Source organism: Natrix helvetica, assembly GCF_964273705.1.
Source record: "Natrix helvetica genome assembly, chromosome: 6".
NCBI lineage: Eukaryota > Metazoa > Chordata > Lepidosauria > Squamata > Natricidae > Natrix > Natrix helvetica.
The window spans coordinates 43,598,265-43,619,262 of record NC_138553.1 but is presented as its reverse complement, the minus strand read 5'-3'; the positions used below and the strand labels follow the sequence as shown (position 1 = coordinate 43,619,262).

Here is a 20,998-nt window from a genome sequence, read left to right as displayed (position 1 = left end):
GCAACCAGTGCAGGCTGCCTAAAAGAGGTGTAACATGGGAGTACATAGGTACCCCCATGATAACCTGCGTGGCCACATTCTGGACCAGCTGAAGCCTCTGGGTACTCTTCAAGGGCAGCCCCATGTAGAGAGCGTTGCAGTAGTCCAGGCGGGAAAGGACGAGGGCATGAGTGACTGTGCATAGAGCATCCCAATCCAGGAAGGGGTGCAACTGACGTACCAGGCGAACTTGGTAAAAGGCCCCCCTGGTCACGGCCGTCAGGTGTTCTTCTAAACTAAGCCGCATGTCCAGGAGGACTCCCAGATTGCGGGATCTCTCTGAGGGGGCTAAAATTTCTCCCCCTATCATCAGAGATGGAACAAGATGCACAAATCGGGATGACGGAAACCACAGCCACTCAGTCTTGGAGGGATTGAGCCTGAGCCTGTTCTCCCCATCCAGATCTGCACAGCCTCCAGGCATCAGGACATCATGTCGAGGGCATTGTTTGGGTGGTTTGGGGTAGAGATGAAAAGTTGGGTATCAGCATATTGATGATACCGTACCCCAAAACCACGGATGATCTCACCCAGTGGTTTCATATATATGTTGAACAGGAGGGGTGAGAGAACCGACCCCTGGGGCACCCCACAAGTTATGTGCCTCGGGGTCGATCCCTGCCCTCCAGTCAACATGACCTGCGACCGATCCGACAGGTAGGAGGAGAACCACCATAAAACGGTGCCCCTCACTCCCAACCCCCCAAGTCATCGTAGTAGGATACCATGGTCGATGGTATCAAAAGCCCCCGAGAGGTCTAATAGGACCAGGACAGAGGAGCAGCCCCTGTCCCAGGCCCGCCAGAGATCATCAACCAACGCGACCAATGCTGTCTCCGTGCTGTACCCAGGCATGAAACCTGACTGAAATGGATCCAGGTAGACAGCTTCATCCAGGTACTGGGAAAGCTGACGGGCTACCACACTCTCGACAATTTTTGCTACAAAGCGAAGGTTGGAGACTGGACGATAGTTGGCTAAAGAAGCTGGGTCCAGGGAAGGCTTCTTAAGGAGAGGCCTCACCACCGCCTCCTTCAAGGCGGTGGGAAAGAAACCCTCTATCAATGAAGCATTGGTAATCGCCTGGAGCCAGCCTCATGTCACCTCCCGGGAAGCCGAAACTAACCAAGAGGGACACTGGTCCAGCACACAAGTGGCAGCACTGAGTCTCCCCATAATCCTGTCCATGCCCTCGGGGGTCACAGGGTCAAACTCATCCCAGATTGTCTCCGCAAGATTCATCCCCATCGACTCACCCAAATCTACTCAGAGTCCAAGCCTGTCCGGATCTGAGCGATTTTAGCTGATGGAATACAATAGTATTTAAAATGATAATGGAAACTAAGCAACAATTATTTGCTTTAGATCAAAGAATAAGTTCATGTTTAAACTAAGAATTATGTGTAAGGACTAGTAAACCAGTTCTTGTATTATTATATGCTGCTCACAATAAATTCTAAATATAGTTTATTAGAAAAGTTATGAATGCCTTTCACTTGGTATGGTTTTCTGGTTCTAATATCTGCTACTCCCAATCTTCAACAAGATAATGGAAGAAAGGAGTCCTCAGATAAAGGTCCGTGAAGTGTCAGTTCCATTCATTTCAAAAAGAAGATAGCACAAATTGAAACTGGAACTAATTTAAAAAACAACAACTGAAGGCTTGCATTTCTTAAGCTCTCTTGTCAGCTGCCTGAACTGAGTGATCATTTTCCAAGCCCAATTTCCACATACTATTTTCAAATGATTTATTGAGATGAAAAGAATAGGTATAAGAAAATTTCAGCAAATCCACTATTTTCAGGTGAGATTTATCACATTTATGTACATTAACATTAAGCTGTTAGTCCAGAAACAGAAGATTGTGAATTCTAGTCCTATCTTAAGTATGAAGCCAGCTTGGGATCTTCAGTCCTAGGAAGAAGGCAATGGTAAACCACTTCCAAAAAACCTTGCCAAGATAACTGCAGGCTAGACAAGTGTCAGGAGTCAGAAAATGACTTGAAGATACAATAAAATACATTAAGGTGAGACTCTTTTTTTCATAGTCTATCTTTGGTGAATGACAGGTCTATGTCAACAGAGAGATATTTAAAAGCCGCTGTTTACAAATCATTCTCTTAACTTCTATAATATTTTAGGCTGCACTCCAGTTTGAATACTCTACTAATATCTTGGAGAAAATTTCTTTTGATATTTAACTAATGTGTCAAAGAAATATCCAGTTTAGAAAATCTTTGTTGCATCAAAACAACGATGCCCTAAACTACATTGAGGATTTTTAAAAATATTTCTTCAGGTAAATAAAAATATACTTTATAATTTCAATGGCATTGCAGCTTTTAATCTACTCTAAAATACTAGTTTCTTAATTATTTCAAGTAAATACCATTTAGCATGGAAACGACATCCTTTGATCTTTTAAGCAGTAGGACTATTTTGAATTCAGTCTTTGTAGCTCAGAAAAATTAATGCATTTTTAAAAAACTAAAAGCAACATTAAAATATAGACCACTGTGTTTATTTTAAAATGTTAGCTATCATATTATTTACATTTTGTAGGTCTTAAAAAAATAAACTGGGGAGAGGTGTTTTACCTCCTATCTGATAGATGATAGTAGTCCTTTAGACACTGTGTTGACACTATATGAAGAACTACTTTGATAAATGTTTGTTTTTTAACTGCATTAACTGAATGTTTCTTTTCTGCATAAATATAGCTGTCTAGACTCTTGGCACAATCCCTTAGCTCTTACAGAAAGAGCCCATGTATTAAAACCAGATTTGGTGCAGGTTTGGAAATGTTTTCTTTTATATGCTGTATTGGAGAAAATATTTCTAGGTTTTCATTTCACAAAGTTAGTTTTCAATAGCACCATAAAGGAATTCTCAAGTATTTTTCTGTTCTTTGATTTCAATTTCTAAATTGAATTTTCCTAGAGGATCCAGTTGTGGAGCCATGTATAAACGAAGTTGCACTTTCAGTTCATTTTTATTGTTTTATTTTTCAACAAATATTAATAATTATTATAAATACAATTAAAGATGTATCAACATAATAAATAGCAAGTAATAGGAAATATGACATAAATCAGTTTATCCCTCCAAACTTCTAATATCTTCATACAATAAAATATTCAGCTGTCAATTAAATTATATGTAGAAGACAAAGATTTTTTTAAAACGGCAGACTTGATGGAGGACTAGGTCTTTTTCTGCCATCAGTTTTCTATATTTGTATAAGGGGTGGGGTAGAGAAAACTGGAGAAAGGAAGAAATTAAAGTAGATATTAATTGCTGGCAAATTCTGCTTGCTATAGTTGAAAATTTGTTTGCATTGAATATACTGTATGAGATTTTGGCTGGCCCAAAGATGTTGTTCATAAATCTTTCAAATCATCTAGAGAAATGTAATAAAATAATTATTATATTATTCTGCAAGGCTTTATAGAAAATATAGTGGTAAATTGTTAGGCAATGATTCAATTATTCCATTACCACAAAGTAGAATATTTTGGCATAGGGTAGCTTAAATCGGCCCTCAATCAGGGTAAAATGTTAAAGCATAGTAGCATGAAAGCTTTGTGATATTTAGGTACAATTTCATTAAAAAATCCATTTTCCATTTAAGGGTTTTTCCAGTACATTGGCTTCAAATGATGCAGAAATTAAACAGAATTAGGGAAAAAAATGTAATATTTTGCACTCTTAATTCTTGCTTCCAAGAAGTACCCTGCAGTGTTCCATTTACTCCCAAACTAGTATTGTTCAGTTTATGTAGGAGGTTATGAGTGTAAACAGACCATTTAAGACTATTTGTACCAAAGGTTCTCCCTGAATAGACTTGTCTGAAATTACAAATATTGTGACAGCGCTGATGGGTATTTTTGGAAATAGTTCTCTCCTAAATTGCTTAAAAACAAACTTTGATTTTATGTGGAACATTCAGCTTTTAAAACCAGCACAACAGAAAATTGAATGAGTGCAACTTTTCAACTAGGGAGAAATTGTTTTGCACAACTACCTTATGCAGGAAATTCTGATTTTGACCAATTTTGACCAAACTGAAGTCTTGAGAAATGTGTCCTGGAAATTGGTTTGGACTCATGATCATAGACCACATCTAGGTGGTCTCTATTTGGATAATTCTTAATTGTGAGATTCACAAATTAGTTTAACAGACCAGCATATATTTTAGTGTATCAGGTAACAAATACAGGAACATAGTATCATATACCCTTTTCAAAAGCAAAATAACAGATGTGTTCATTGGCAGAATGCAAGACAAATTATCTTCTACTTTAATCTAATAAGATTCTTCTTGTTCATGTAAATAAATGTAAAATCTTCTATTGGGTGGTAAACATAATTTGTGGACTGAATAGATATTTAGAATATAGCAATGAGCTCCTAACTGCTCCTTTGACTCAGCTATGATTTAGTTGAAAGATTCAAAGAGGGCATGATTTGAATTTAGTTTCAGATTGAGATTTAAAGCCAACACAGTTCACTTTGATCGTTCTGATATTTTTCTTAAAGCTATACTTTAAGAAAACCACCCTTCTTTTTGGGCAGAATGGGATGAGAATGATATGGATGATTGATTCCTAAAAAACCCAATACTTTGTGTTCCTGGTGGATACCTTTTTCTGCAATAAACATTTGAAATATTTTCCTGCACATCTTTTAAAGCAAAGAAAGCAATGATAGAATATAGATGTCCATGTGTGGGGACGCAAGGGAAGCAAGTATTTATATGTTCATTATGACATTGCAAAACAAATATAAGATATTTGTGGATGTCATTTAATCCTTTTGACATCCTGGTGGCTAGTTCTGAAGGCCTATGGATGACAAAAGGGTAGCAGATTAGGAAGAACATCTTCAAATTGTCTAGCAAGATTACACAGATCCAATATATCAAATGAAAGACAAAAAGGACAAGGACAAAAAATGGAAAGAGGGACACATAACTAAGACAGAATATCAGCAGATAGCCCAAATCTGCAAAGTTGAAGTTAGGAAAGCAAACAAAGAATGAACAAAGACTAACAATAAAAGTCAAAGATAACAAAAAAAGTTTATTTCAACTTATAAATAACAAGAAAAAATTCAAGGAAACAGGTCCAACAAAAAGAGAAGATGGCAAGAAAGTAACAGGCAACAGAGAGAAAGCAGAACTACTTAGTTCATTCTTTGCATCAGTCTTCATGCAGAAACTATAACACAACTTACCACAAACCTAACCATAAAAGACCGATTAAAATAAACAAGAAATGATTAGAGAACACCTATCTGATCTTGATGAATATAAATCACCAGACCTGATGTATTACATTCCAGAGTTCTGAAGGAGCAGGCAGTTGTTATTTCAGAACCATTGTACCATATCTTTCAAAAATCCTGGAACACCAGAGAATTACCCGAGGCTTTAAAAAGAGCTGATGTGGTTCTCATTTTTCAGACCTTGGAAACTACAGACAAATCAGCTTAATATCAATACCTGACAAGATAATAAAAAAAATAGATCTATTAATATCTAGAAATAAATAAAGTTATAACAAAAAGCCAACAAGAGTTTGTTAAAAACAGATCATACCAAACCAATCTTATTTCATTCTTTGACAAAGTGACTAAATTGGTAGACCAGCAAAATTCTGGGGACCTAGTATACTTAGACTTAACAAGGCATTTGACAAAATAGATCACAATCTATGCCACAGTAAGCTAGAAAAAAGTAAGATAGATAGCATCACCACCAGATAGATTTGTAACTGGCTGACAAAACTGTACTGAAGTAGAACTATATGGAGAGAGGTAAGCAGTGGGATACCACAAGGTTCCGTCTTAGGCCCAGTACTCTTCATAAATGATTTAGATGGACAATTGAAGGGGAACTCATCAAATTTGTAGATGACACAGCTGCAGGAATAGTCAACACTCAAGAAGACAAGCTCAGAATCCAAAAAGATCTTGACAGACTTGAATAATGGGCCCTATCCAACAGCATGGAATTTAATGTGGAGAAAAGCGAGGTTTTACACTTAGGCAGGGAAAATCAGAGGTACACATAGGTGAAAACGTAGGTGAAACTGGGCTCCAAAGAGTAACTATGAGAGGTACCCTGGATTCCTAATGGATGATCACTTAAATATGAGCCAGCAGTATGTAGCGGTAGCCAAAAAAACTAATGCAATCATTGGTTGCATAAACAGAGGCATAGAATAAAAATCATGTGAAGTATTAGTAGTGCTTTATAAATTCTTTTTTTTATAATATTTTTTATTGTTTTTGTCTTTTCATCACATATTACAATCTTTATATCAACAGTTTGTACAATGTTACATCGTCGTATCTGTATATGTTTTCCTCTCTTTACCATTTATTACATCATTATGTCATCTTATCTATACATTTTTATCTTTTACATATTTACCTACTTTTATATACAGTTCTATATTTATTTATGTATATTGTTTTCGGCTTAATTATTTTTCTTATTTTCCATACCATTTATTCCAAATTTCGTAGTATTCTGGTTCTTCTTTGTCCTTTAATTTTAGGGTTAGTTTGTCCATCTCTGCACAATCCAAGGTTTTTTTTATCACTAATTCGTCCGGCGGTATATTATTTTGCTTCCAGCATTGGGCAAAAGCTATTCTAACTGTAGTTAATATATGTGTTAGTAGATATTTAATTTTTTTTGTGTAGTTCCCTTTAATTATTCCTAGTAAGAAGGTTTCGGGTTTATACTTTATTTGTTCCCCCGTAATTTCTTGTGCCCACTTCCAGTTTCTTTTCCAATATTTTTGCGATTCCGGGCAGGTCCACCACATATGGTAGTAGGTCCCTTGTTCTTTTTTACATTTCCAACAGGTCGGTTTCAATGTTGGGTACATTTTTGCCAAATTTTTAGTAAGGCCACACCTGGCATGCTGCATCCAGTTTTGGTCAACACATCACAAAAAAGATGTTGAGACTTTGGAAGAAGTGTAAAGAAGAGTTAATTAAAGGCCTGGAGACTAAAACATATAGAATAGTTGCAGGATTTGAGTTGGGCTAGTCTAGAGAAAAGAAGGACTGGGGTGACATGATAGCAGTATTCCAGCATTTGAGATACTGGAGGAGGGGGTCAATTTATTTTCCAAAGCACCAGAGCACAGGACAAGAAACAATGGATGGAAACTAATCAAGGAGAGAAGCAACCTGGAATTAAGGAGAAATTTCCTAATAGTGAATACAATTAACCAGTAGAACAGCTTTCCATCAGAGGTTGTTGGTGTTTCATCACTAGAGATTTTAAAGAAGAGACTTGATAGTCACTTGTCTGAAATGATATTCTGCTTGAGCAGGTATTGCACTACAAAATATCCAGGTCCCTTCCAGCTCTATTCTGATTGATTGATTGATTGAGCTTTCTTCAATACCTTTAAAAGAATACTTTGCAGAAACAGCTCTTATTTTCCACTTACTTTTCTTAAATGTCAGACAATGATGAATGATCACCAACTCACTTTTATGGGCGTTACAGTCAAGGCATGTTTGTGGAGGACCAGGAGGTCTGTCAGAGGTGACTTGCAATTTTGACTCTCTTGGGATCCCACAATCCTTATTTTGTAGATGTGCAAGTTTAGCCACAGCACATTGATTTGCTCTTAAATTGAGGTTTACTTTTTCAGCTTTTCTTCTTCTTTTTTTGTTTCTTTTGATGGCTAAAGACATGTGTGCTATAAAATAGCACAGAACTGAATTAAATTATATTACTGCCTCTGATCATTATGTGATAACTAGCAAGATAGCTGCTAGTTGGTCTGCGTGGTCCCTTTTAGAAATAATTCTTTAATTAGTACTAGAACTAAAATGTGTCAGGTTTGTTGAAAAGCATTTTTTGTTAAATTGAAGCAAAAGACCATGAGATACAATATCAAAGAGAGGTATTGGCATAGACAAATACTATTTGAAGCTCTGCCACATTTTATTCCTAAACATAGAGGTATGTGATAACTTGCCATATAATCATTGGAAGACTTAAAAGAACTTTTGATCCAAGATGTCTATGGAGATTGTCAGTCATCCAGGTCATGGTTGTCCCAAAGGTGCTTTTTCAAGAGGACACTGGACTTTCTGGCTTTTCTTTGAAGATGTTTCACTTCTCATCCCAGAAGCTTTTTCAGCTCTGGCCAGATGGTGGAGAATGGAAGGATTTATACTCCTGGCAGACAGCTGATCATTTGCATTCTTTTGAGAGTTATTAAAGTACTTTTGATTACTTGCTTTTTCTTTTGAAAATGCAAATGACCAACTATGTGCAATGAGGATAAATCCTTCCATTCCCCACCATCCAACCAGAGCAGAGGTAGGTTCTAGCTGGCGTTACTGCCAGTTCTCTCGTACACGCACTATGCGTACATGTGCAGTTCAATGGAAATTGTTCTGCACATGCACAGAATTCTAAGGAAAGATGGCAGTAGCAACTGGGGAACCAGTTTGGGGGTGTGGCCAGCCTGGGTGGCTGCTGGTTCTGAGACCCAGGCTGACATACCACTACCAGTTCAGCCGAACCGATAGGAACCCACCTCTGAGCTGATGAAGCTTCTTGGATGAGATGTGAAAAATCTTCAAAGAAAAACCAGAAAGTCAGTTTGTCTCTTGAAAAAACACCCTTGGGAGTTGATTCAAGCGTGTATAGGAAACTAACCCTTAAGTGTGTATTTAGAGACTGACTTCTGAACAGTGACGTGCGGTGAGGTTTAGGGCTGGTGAGGCTGGTGATGTCATCAAAATATCATCATGAAGGGAGGACTGCGACAACCTTGATCTTTGCAAGCGTGCAAGCAAAATACCCCAGGATCACGGTGGCGGGGACAGCACCGTCCCCCCCGGTGGCGGGGACAGCAACTCCTTCTGCTGCGCTGCGGAGAAGAGCCACAGGAAGGAGGGGAATGGGACCACGTGTGGAGGAGGCAGCCCTTCATGTTGGCTCAGGAAGGAGGGGAATGGGACCACGTGTGCAGGAGGCTCCTCAGCACCAGCCTCAGATCAGCACAGCCTTGGTCCCCTTCATGTTGGCTCAGGAAGGAGGGGAATGGGACCACGTGTGCAGGGGAAGGGAACTGCGGCTCGCACTGATCTGAGGCTGGCGCTGAGGAGCCTCCTGCACACGTGGTCCCATTCCCCTCCTTCCTGAGCCAACATGAAGGGCTGCCTCCTCCACACTTGGTCCCATTCCCCTCCTTCCTGTGGCTCTTCTCCGCAGCGCAGCGGAAGGAGTTGCTGTCCCCGCCACCGTGATCCTGGGGTATTTTGCTTGCACACGCAAGAAAGAGATGAAAGAGAAAAGGGGAGATTGTTTTTCTTTTCATGATGAGAGCGGTGAGGCTCTGCCTCCCCTGCCTCCCCTGACTGCACGTCACTGCTTCTGAACTGAATTCATCAGTTGTCTTTCCATCAATACAAGAAAAAACAGAAATATTCTGATACAATAAGAACTTGAAAATGGAGAAACTAAATGAAGTGCAAGCAAAGTTAGTCCAGTCACCCAAAATATCTCTAGTTGGTACAGTAGTTAATTAGGCATTAAATACACTGGCTAGCTATTCAATATCATTAGCATTTTCCATATGTGTGAAGTTGTACCATTAAGTATTCTCTGTAGTACCAGAAGGGCCATCAGATTTGCAAATTGTTTGAAAGATTATTAAGTGCTTTAATCTGATAAATTATAAAACTTGTCCAATTTAGTATGGCATTTAAGAATGAAATGAGCTTCAAAGCAGTTTAGACTGTTGACTTAAAATGTATTTATTTTATATCTTTAGAACTTTGAGGCATAGAGGAGAAGTAAAGTTTCCCCAAATTATCCAGCTAATAAACCAACATATCAATAATCAATTGTAACAGGTCATAAATTGAAAATAGCTATTCTGCATTCATTTAATTGGTGGGAAGGGGGCAAATTGATTCACTGAGCATTTAGTTTTATACTTCAGGAATTTTTCCACATGTCTCATCCTTTTGGTTCTATCTCATATTATCTGTCACTCTTCTTTTAAAGGTGTATATTTCTAGATATGTAGAACATTTCCTCAGTAGTGATTGACAGTGTCTTTTAATATCACTCAACTATCCCTGTTCTGAGATAACAGTAATGAGGGGAGATTTTTATATCAGTGCACCAATATTTACCAGTAAGTGACATCGGAAAGTTCTCCAAATCACTACAGCAGTAGAGAAATGGCTCTAGGTTTTTTATGAGTATAACTGGTTCTTAAGTAGTGGAACGGCACTAGATTTTTAAAATTTGCATTTTTCACAAAATGAATATCATATCCACAAAATGATATACATTTGTCTATATTTTAAAGTTATCATCAAGTAGGGCACTAAGTATAACATAAGCAGGCTTTGGGTTTGAGGTCAAGAAGCTAGAAGGCACAATTAGTACAAGACACTCTTGTCCTATAAGTGTCCTGCTTCCTGTCTTTTATCATCTCTCTGCCCAGCACTACCAAAATGCTACCCCCTACCCTGTGACCTTAAGTCCATATTATCAACTCTTATACACAATTGAAATAAGCAAAGAATTATCAACTTCTTTGTAGTCCTGATGACACCATATGAAGAAGATAAGATGGCTCCTATCCTAAGTATAGACTTTGCAGAAGATGCTTGGGGATGATCTTGAGGATTTGATTGAACTTTAATCGTGTCACCTTTTGGAATGAGAAAATGGTTATGGACCTAGACTGAATTATAGCTATGTCTGCATAGGGAATCCAGAGAATCCTTTGGTTTTCAAATAAACCATCCATCCTGGCCTCCTTTGATCTTGGTCTTCAATATTACTAGTCATGGTATTCTTCTGGACAGATCAGAGTTTTGGAAGTGAAATGCATGGTGTTACAATGGTTTCCCTCCTTCTTCCAAGTCATTTCCAATTAGTATTGATGAGTGAAGAAGTCCAGGCTTAGGTCGCTGCCCTATGGGGTATCTTGAATTTCAGATCTCTCCCTGCCATTGTTTAAGATCTTCATGGAGCTGCTGGATGAGATTATCTATTCTTCTGGAGCTCGGTAGCAACTTTATGATGATATACAAGTTATACATCTCAGCTCTAGCAGAACTGAATGAATGTGCATTTGGGGGCCATCTGGATCCAGGGAATTTCCACTATTGGTTCATGTGAGTATAGCATTACTCCATACAGGGTCCAGTTTGGAAGGACTTTTGGATTAATGGATCCTGCTTGAAGAACAAGTGGCAGTCATGGTTGACTACGCAAAGCTATCTTGTGTGCCAATTTTGTTCATTTCTGGATACTTACAGCTGCCACACATTTGTCAATTTTCATCTAGATTACTGCAATGCAGTATATATAAGAATGTCCCTGAAGACTACTTGGAAGCTACAGCTGGTCCAAAATACAAGTAATTCTAAGCATGGCTTAATAGGCTTATGTAATAACTTTTCTATGTGAGCTATACTGGTTACCAGTAAGTTTCTGGGTCAATTCAAGATGGCCTATAAAGACATTATTGGCCAGGGACGGGCAATTCACAAAATTGCCTGCCCATTCCAATAAGATAAGACAAAGAGAACATGGCCTAGGTCCAGTGGTGGGTTTCAAACTTTTTTAGAACCTATTCTGTGGGTGTGGCCTATTTTGTGAGTGTGACCGGGTGGGTATAGCCAACATGACATCACTAATGCACACTCAGTCACCTCCCCCCCCAAGCCATGCCCACGGTGGCAAACATTTTTAGGACTCCAATGAAGAGGGGGGGAACTCCCAAAAATAGACAACTGGAGGATTAAGGGCTGAAATTAGAGAGATCGGAGAAGGCAGGACAGAGAGAAATCCAGGTGAAAGCTATCATAGGCTGGGGAAAGAACTTGGGAGATCGGAGGATGGAGGACAGAGAGAAATCCAGGAGAAAGCTATCACAGGCTGGGGAAAGAACTTTGGGAGATCAGAGGCGGAAGGACAGAGAGGAATCCAGGAGAAAGCTATCACATGCTGGGAAAATAACTTTGGGAGATCGGAAGAGGGAGGACAGAGAGGAATCCAGGAGAAAGCTATCACACACTTGGGAGATCGAAGGAGGGACGACAGAGAGAAATCCAGGAGAAAGCTATCACATGCTGGGAAAAGAACTTGGGAGATCAGAGGAGGGAGGACAGAGAGGAATTCAGAAGAAAGCTATCACATGCTGGGAAATTTTCAGAGAAAGAAAGAAGGCGTGCGAGAAAGCCATTTGAATGAAGGAGGCTGCAGGCTCCTTTGCCCTCGGCTATGCGATCTCCTTTCATTCTCTGCTACCCAAACGAGTGAATGAGGCAGATGGAGAATGAAAAGAGATCGCATTGGGGGTGGGAGTGAGCAAGGGGGGTGGGAGAGCCGAGAGGCAACGTTCCGGTACTGTGCCACTGGACAAACGGGTTCTAAAACGTATGCTGAATTTCACGAACAGGTTCTAGCATACCGGTTAGAACCGGCTGAAACCCACCCCTGCCTAGTTCCCAACACTTAATTAATAGATCCCAGAAGAAGTACTTTTTCTTTTGCTGCACCTACTCTACGGAACAGCATTGTCTCTAAAATTTAGATGGTCTTGATCCTGCCTTCCTTTTGGATGACTGTGAAATGTGGCTTCCCTTCAAAGTAATGGGTTTTGTGATAGTCTGTCTTTTTTAAAAAAATTGTATTGTTTTTACCTCAAATTCCATTTCTATATTGAACAGTGTGTTTTCTAGGTGTCTAAAGTATTAAAATATAAACATCATCATAATCATTATATCATGTACATATAAACATTTATGTGATAATATCAATCATTATTGAAAAGTATACTATCTTTCATTATAATATCAATTATATAACTATCAAAATATTTACTAATCAGTGTTTCTTTCTCATGTAGTCCATACTGCACATAAATCCACTCATCTAACCTCTGTATCTGTCAACTAACCATTTGTAGAAAAGTTCCCATGTTATAAAATATTCCAAATCTTCTTTTTCTTTGATTTTTAGAGTTAACCTATCAATTTCTACACATTCTGGAATTTTTTTGATTATATTATCATCTGTAAGGGTTTCTACATTTTTCATGTATAGTCCGTATTCAATCTGGCTGCTGTTAGAATATGTAAAATTAAATATGTGTTACCTTTATTATAGTTTCCTGGAAGCATGCCCAACAGTAATATCTCAGGTTTCAAGTCTATGTGTTATTTTGTCATAGTTTCCAGCCATATGTGTATTTTCTTCCAGTATTTTTTAGCTTTGAAACAAATCCGCCACAAATGATAATATGAACCTGGTATTTGGTTGCATTTCCAACATTTATCTGCTTTATTTTTATACATATTCACTATTCTTGCAGGTGAATAGTGCCATCTATAAAACATTTTATAGAGATTTTCTTTATACACTGTTGACATTGTGAGATTATAATTTCTATTCCATAATTTCTGCCACCTGCCCAAATCTATTGTATAGCCAAAATTCAAAGCCCAATTGTGACAGTTTGTCCTGATGGTTGCCCTTGGATGGTTGGATGAAATTGCCTCAAAAATAATATGTTTTATTATTTGTAATGGTTGTGGTTGTTTGTTATAGGTCATTTTACTTAACTACATACTCTGATTTGCATGTGAATCAGGTAGCTATGTAAATTGATTAAAATAAATAACATTACCAATTTAAAACAATCCTCAAAAGTTACCATAGAAGTAACTGAATTTACTTACAGGCTCTATGGTGAATTTGAAGAGATCTCTTTCAGGTAAAATTTAAAAATGAGTTTATTTACAAAATCACATTTCATTACACACACATGCACACTTATTTGCTCCGTTGATGTGTTTTCACTGAAGCAGTCAGTCTCCCACAATTTAAGTCTCCCACTATACCACAGTATTCAAGCTTGTATGGAAACTTTCATTGTTGTTTATGTGAGTGTTCAAAATCCAGTTTTCTTGTACGTAGGTGGCTTGGTGATTTGTCAGCATGCCATTCTGGATCAGCCCTTTATGAATTGTTTTTAAGCACCAAAATGGACAATGAAAGCTTTTATAGCAGCTGCCTAATTAGCAATAATCATTCTTGTTAACTTTGCTAAAGAACTGGACTATGTGATGAATGTAAACTATTCATTTTGGGTTTTTTTCCCCCCATGCCTATTTGCAGCAAGCAAGTTCGTCTTGTAAAATAGCCTTTAACTGCTTTGCTATTTCATGTTCATTTTGCAGATTGAGAATGTTGATGTCTGCCTTAGCTTTCTGGCAGCCAGAGGAGTAAATGTCCAGGGTCTTTCTGCTGAAGGTAAGAGAACCACATATAAACCAAGAAAGTAAAATATATCTCAGAAAAGTTCATGAACTCTATTTTCAACTTGCCATCTTGAAAAAAATCTTTATTAAGAATTACCCACTTTCTTTTCTTGGAATCAGTTGTTTCTATATAAGAAAATAAATATAAAAAATAAATATTTCATTTGGAAGTAAAATGAAATACTCAAATTATTGATTTATTCTTGGGTATATTTTGCTCATTTAATCTCTTACCTATATTCCTAAACAGATATACGGTGTAATTTCCAAGTACATTGCCGAACATAGCATGAATATGATACAGTATTGCATTGTGTAAATCACTTAAATTTAGCATGGTCAATAAGCCTATAAATTCACAAGAAATCTCATTTTAAAGTAACAACCTAATGATTTTATTGCCTTCATCGGTTCTGTTAACAATTATGTCCATTCATGTCACACTGTAATCAAATGCTTTAAAACTTTTGTCAGTTTGTTTAAATTTGTTACTCTTTGTGTCATATATTATATTATCCTGGGGCAAATTAGAATTTTTAAAAAATCCTGTTTTTTTAGCTTCATGATTAATATTTAGTTGGTCATGTGGGAAACTATTTTATTAGAATATTCAATTACTATTTTTGAATTATAGTTTCTGTTTTATTTTAAATTAATTATGCTAATTAATAAGATTTCAGAGTTATTCAAATGTTATTGTTCATTTCTTGAGAAACCTGAAATAAATTATTTCTTGATAAAGAAAGAAGTAGCATAAAATATTCTAATTTTTGTTTTGTAAGAATGATAGTCTCAGATTTTATATTCTCAGTAAGAAACCTGATGGAAATATTTTGATACATTACTCAAATATTTTACACAATTTAAAAATACATTATGTATTTCTGTCTTTCAGATGCACAATATCAATATACATTTCCTTTTAAATGTGTAGCATATTGATGTCAGTATCAATAAACATTTCCTATTATCAAGAAAGTAGTAACATAATTTTATATATTTAATGTTTTTTTAATTTCAGTTAAAGATGCATTAGCTTGCATTATTTTTATACCCACATCTGTCATAAGACTTTTTATTAGAGAATTTAAAAAAATTCTCAGTCCCAGATTCAGGGACTGGAAAAAATGCCCTACAGATTTTTATTATTTGATTAAAAAGAAGGTGTGATTAAACATAAGAAACATTTTAACTAGGTATTTTTATTTTTTTCTGAGAAATTAAGATGAAATTCTCAAATATATCAGCTAGTATAATTTCTGAGGAACTAACAATACTTTTTTGATGTAAAAAAACAGATCTGAATAAATAGAAGGAAAAATAATTATTACACCAATATAATAATGAATGAGAATGTAGTGAGTTTTGGTCCTATCATTAGACACAAGGAGGCAGTTGACTCCCACAGTTAATGCTCAAGAGCAGGAATTAACAGTGGGATATTGAGAACATATTTTATGATCTCAAAGCAGTTCTTTATCTCAGAAGCAATTTAGATAACAATCAACTAAAGATAAAGATTTAACTACTTCTCTGGTCATCCTCTGTACCCATAAATGTGTAGGTATTAAGTATGAGATTGGATTTTTACTGGTTCCAACATGAAAACTCCTCTTTGTTGCAAAGTTAAATCTCCTTATCTTGCAATTCTTAAAGTGTGAAGATATTAGTACAGACAAAGGCAATCCGTAACTTGGTCTCCGGTAACTTAAAGCTTCAAAAATCATAAACAGCACTTTGATTTGGGCTTGGAAACACATTTAACCAGTATAACCCAAGACATGAATGGACTGGATATCTTTCTGAATGGTTCTGGATTGTCTACAGAAACAACCCAATATAGAAATGTATGCAATGGTCCAGCAGAATTTAGTATTGTATGTATAGCTGAAGGAAGGCACAATACCACTTTCTTTACAGGATTATGAAATTATCGGCCAACAGCAACAAATGTAAATAATCATCACATTGAAATTATACAAAATTGTTACCTTTTGAGTAGTGATTATGTCCTATAAAATGTGTTTGAATATATTTATGGTAGATAAATTTGTTGTTATTAGCCAGTAAGTACTTTATAAGAGTTCAGTATATGATATAAAATTTATGTCTAATACCCAATATGAAACAAGATATTCCATTATAAAAAGCTCTAAAAATCTTGTCATATTAAATTCAAATATGACAGTTTGTAGAACTGAAACGATGGATAATGTCCATTAGGCACATCTGTGAAGGAAAGCTAATTTCGATATTTTCATTTCCTTCTTTTTGTCTGTGCAGAAATAAGAAATGGAAATTTGAAAGCCATTTTAGGACTGTTTTTCAGTTTGTCTCGTTATAAACAGCAGCAGCACCAACAACAGCAGTACTATCAGTCCTTGGTAGAGCTACAGCAACACATCTCTCATTCTCCGAATCCTCCTGAAAGTGGCCAATCCAAAACTCAGCAAGATATGCAGTCCAGGTAGGTCAGATTATTTCCTTAATGAAATTGTACCTGAGATTGCTTTCTTTATGCAACAAATCTTTTCAAGCTCCACAAAAGAAAAGAAAACTGAAACTGTGACGCTAATGAAGTCTTATGTGGAAGTAAGCCTTTTGTAAATGTTCAGAGAACTGTAATTGCTTAAAACAGTTTATAAACTATTATTCAGATATTTTTTAGGCATTTAACTTTTTTCCCTTTGTTGGCAATGAGATGAAACTGGCGGTTGAAAACTCACTGCTTATACTGAAGCCCGATGATGCGTCATCTAAAGGAAGCTCATTTTAAGGAAATTGATTTCTGAAATTAGTAAAGAAGAGAAGATAATCTTGGGATTTTTTCCTTGAAAGAGATAAATTCTTAATTTTATCATAATTTCTGTTTGCTGAACATAACATAAAAAAGTCTTTTGTTCCTCTGTTTTTAAATTTCTTTTATTTCAAATCTAAAATGATGTGATCATGTTTTTCTCCAGATAGTTTTTTCCTCAAAGGGGTTTGGGTGCTACCACTGTGGATGAATGGTATATGTTGTATGAGTGGTAGGTTCCAAAGCAAAACATTTTTCAAAAAAATCATGAAGCTCCCCACAGTGAATGCAAACCAGCTATTGCTTATCTAAATACAACAATCAGATGGCAGGAATGGAACTGCTATTAAGTATCCTAGCACTTAGTGGATCAGATTTTTAGAAAGAGAAAGATAAACTATAAAATAGAGGAAACTACTGTATAATAAAACAGTGTTTCCTTCATCAAAAACAAATTTCTTGTTTTGTATAATTATACAATTAGAGGTCAAATATATGTATTTTAGCTAATTTATTTTTCTGTTAAGCAATAACACAAGCTATAATCTTTTTAAAATTATGTTTCTTTTGTGTTTTGACATTCAAAATCTTAATGATGACTGAACCTTTTTCTTCAAATTGAAATCATTCAGATAGGAGCTTGGATTAAAAATAAACACATACATTTTCTGTTGACTTTACTTATAATTATTTATATAAAAGATTGTGATATGATTTGAATTGTAATGTGGCAAGCTTGCTGGACTGTGGTGGGATTAAGAGTTTTAGGAACTTTAAGTTCATGGTTCAATGAAGAAAAGAGTGTTGCAAAACTCCTGCACACATCTCTTGCTGGTTTTAAATTCTTAGTGTATCAACCTTCCTTTAAAATGTGTGGAGCTAAAACACATGTCAGAATGATTTCATGAGTAGGAATTGCGTTGCTTTTTAAAACTAACTGAATATATACAGTATTTTTTTTTCATTTGCCATACTATCTTCCTGTTTTCCCCACCTGAAATGAACTATTTCTTCAATATTCTTTAAAACAAAATACTTTTAAACTAATTGTTTTCTTTTCAAAGGACAATTACATATGATCTCTGGTTTGCATGAAGTTTTCTTTTAAAGTTTCAGGTAGATAAATGGGGAGATAAATGGAGAGCAGGAATGTTGGGAAGAGATCAAAAGGACTGTTGAGTGATGAAAACAAAATGGAGGGTGGAACTTTTACATTCACTATATGTTTAAAATGAGTGATGTGCCAATTTTAATTTAATTTAATTTCCTCACATACATTTTGTGACATTTTGTGAATATCAAAAAACATACATTTTTTGATATTCATACAATCTATTTCCCATAATGTTTATGATGGTGTTTCTCAAACTTGACAACCTTAAGCTTTATTACCCAACCTGTGATCTGGTGGGTCACTGTTTCAGAGAGATTTTTTTTTACCTAGACAAAGAAACACAATGACTATGGGATGGCAAAAAAGCAGTGGGAAAAAATTCCACTCTTCTATTGGTTTCCTAGTTGAATTGCCTTGTGGAAAGCTGGTAAGAAGCATTATCAATCAATCAATCAATCAATCAATCAATCAATCAATCAATAAATAAATCCTTCCTTCCATCCATCCATCCATCCATCCATCCATCCAGATCTAGATTTCCCTCCTTCCCTCCCTCTTCCAGGTGGAGAGTGAGTGAGGGGGAGTGTGGGTGAGAAATGGTACCTGGGATGGGTTAGGCTGAGAGAGAGTGTCTGGCCCAGAGTATTTGGCTCATAGTCAGTGATGTGCGGTGAGGTTTATGGCTGGTGAGGCTGGTGATGTCATCAAACCGCATGGTTCCTCCGATCGCACGGGTGCAGCCCGACCGGAGAAGTTTCTCTTCTCAGAAATGTCAGAAAGGGACAGGCAGGATACCACAGCTCCACTGAGAAGACATTTCTGAGAAGAGAAACTTCTCCTTTCTCCTCCTCCCCCCCCCACTCCCTTCTAGCACTGATGATGTTACCTAGGCATTTTTTGCATCGGGGGAGCCCGGGATCCTTGCAAGGGGAATGGGACCATGTGTGCAGGAGGCTCCTCAGCGCACAGCCTCAGATTAGCGCAGCCATGGTCCCCTTCCCCTGCACACGTGGTCCCATTCCCCTCCTTCCTGAGCCAACATGAAGGGGACCACGGCTGCGCTGATCTGAGGCTGGAGCTGAGGAGCCTCCTGCACACATGGTCCTATTCCCCTTGCAAGGATCCCGGGCTCCCCCGATGCAAAAAATGCCTAGGTAACACCATCAGTGCTAGAAGGGAGTTGGGGGGGAGGAGGAGAAAGGAGAAGTTTATCTTCTCAGAAATGTCTTCTCAGTGGAGCTGTGGTAGCCTGCCTGTCCCTTTCTGACATTTCTGAGAAGAGAAACTTCTTCTTTCTCCTCCTCCCCCCCCCCGCCCACTCCCTTCTAGCACTGATGATGTTACCTAGGCACTTTTTGCATTGGGTGAGCCCGGGATCCTTGCAAGGGGAATGGGACCACGTGTACAGGAGGCTCCTCAGCGCACAGCCTCAGATTAGCGCAGCCGCGGTCCCCTTCCCCTGTACACGTGGTCCCATTCCCCTCCTTCCTGAGCCAACATGAAGGGGACCACGGCTGCGCTGATCTGAGGCTGGAGCTAAGGAGCCTCCTGCACACGTGGTCCCATTCCCCTTGCAAGGATCCCGGGCTCACCCGATGCAAAAAATGGCGAGATCGGCGCACTTGGGCCAGCTGCTGAAATGTCCAGGGAGGCTAAACCAAGCCGCACACCTCTTCCAGCCACTTTTGCGGCTTCTTGGAATCATTTTTTTTATTTTCATGATGAGAACGGTGAGGCTCTGCCTCCCCTGCCTCCCCTGACTGCACGTCACTGCTCGTAGTATACCGATGACCTGCTACCCAGGCAGTTCTGGAAATTGAAGTCCACACAGCTTAAAGTTCTCAAGGTTGTCAAACACTGGTTTATTTGAATATTTATTGTACAACCAGCACTTAAACGAATGTATATATTATTGGAGATAGGTTTCGTTAGGATTAAATAAAATATAACAGCCAACACTATATTGCACTTTTTATTTAAAGGTGTAGTGATAAATAAAGATGCTTTATGAGGCTTTAATTATTTTTCTAAATCAGGTAATGCAATGTAATAATTACAACTAATAAGACAAAACATTGCTCATATTCATTCTGACATTAAAAAGTGAGCAAGAATTATTGAATATAAATGCAACTGTGCTTCTGCTTCTGCATGAGGAATTGGAAAATACTTGCTTTTAGTATTGCTTCTAGTTGAGCTCTTGTAAGCATAGCTATGCTTATGCTTCCACCATATATAGAAACAGCCCATGCTTTTCAAAGGACTATGTCTCTGTGATAACTGAAAATATCTTCCTTTTTATGATCCTGGATGTTAAAAGAGAGAAGGTCAATTCATTGTTTCTGTAAAAGTTAAAATCAGCAACTACTCACCCCCAGTGTATCTTTTACTGATATCTGTGATGAAGTTTAATTTTTCATTGCATTAAGAAAGTTGAAGAATAATGAACAACATGCATTCTTAAAATGACAAATGAAGCATTCAATTCAGACATCATCACTTAATACAAGAATCTACCAGATGTGCCAGTACTGACCAAAATGTCTTAAGAATTATAATTCACAAAAGTATGAATAACTAAAGCCTTCCTACTCTTGGAGCTTGAATTTTACCAGCTGAGGGCTTTGCATGACAACAATAATCTTCATTGTGCATGAGCAGACATTCTCAAAATACATCAAGGAGTCAGACAGATTTTTAAATATACCAGATTG

General features: G+C 37.3%; 1 protein-coding gene across 1 annotated transcript in view; it reads left to right on the top strand.

Annotated features, from left to right (window-relative positions):
- The window catches only part of NAV3 (neuron navigator 3), a 488,007-nt gene that overhangs the window by 337,808 nt on the left and 129,201 nt on the right, over nt 1–20,998 (top strand). Inside the window, exons 5-6 of the mRNA XM_081956875.1 lie at nt 14,293–14,365; nt 16,657–16,840. Coding sequence (XP_081813001.1) covers nt 14,293–14,365; nt 16,657–16,840 — 257 coding nt within the window. The remainder of the gene's footprint in view (nt 1–14,292; nt 14,366–16,656; nt 16,841–20,998) is intronic.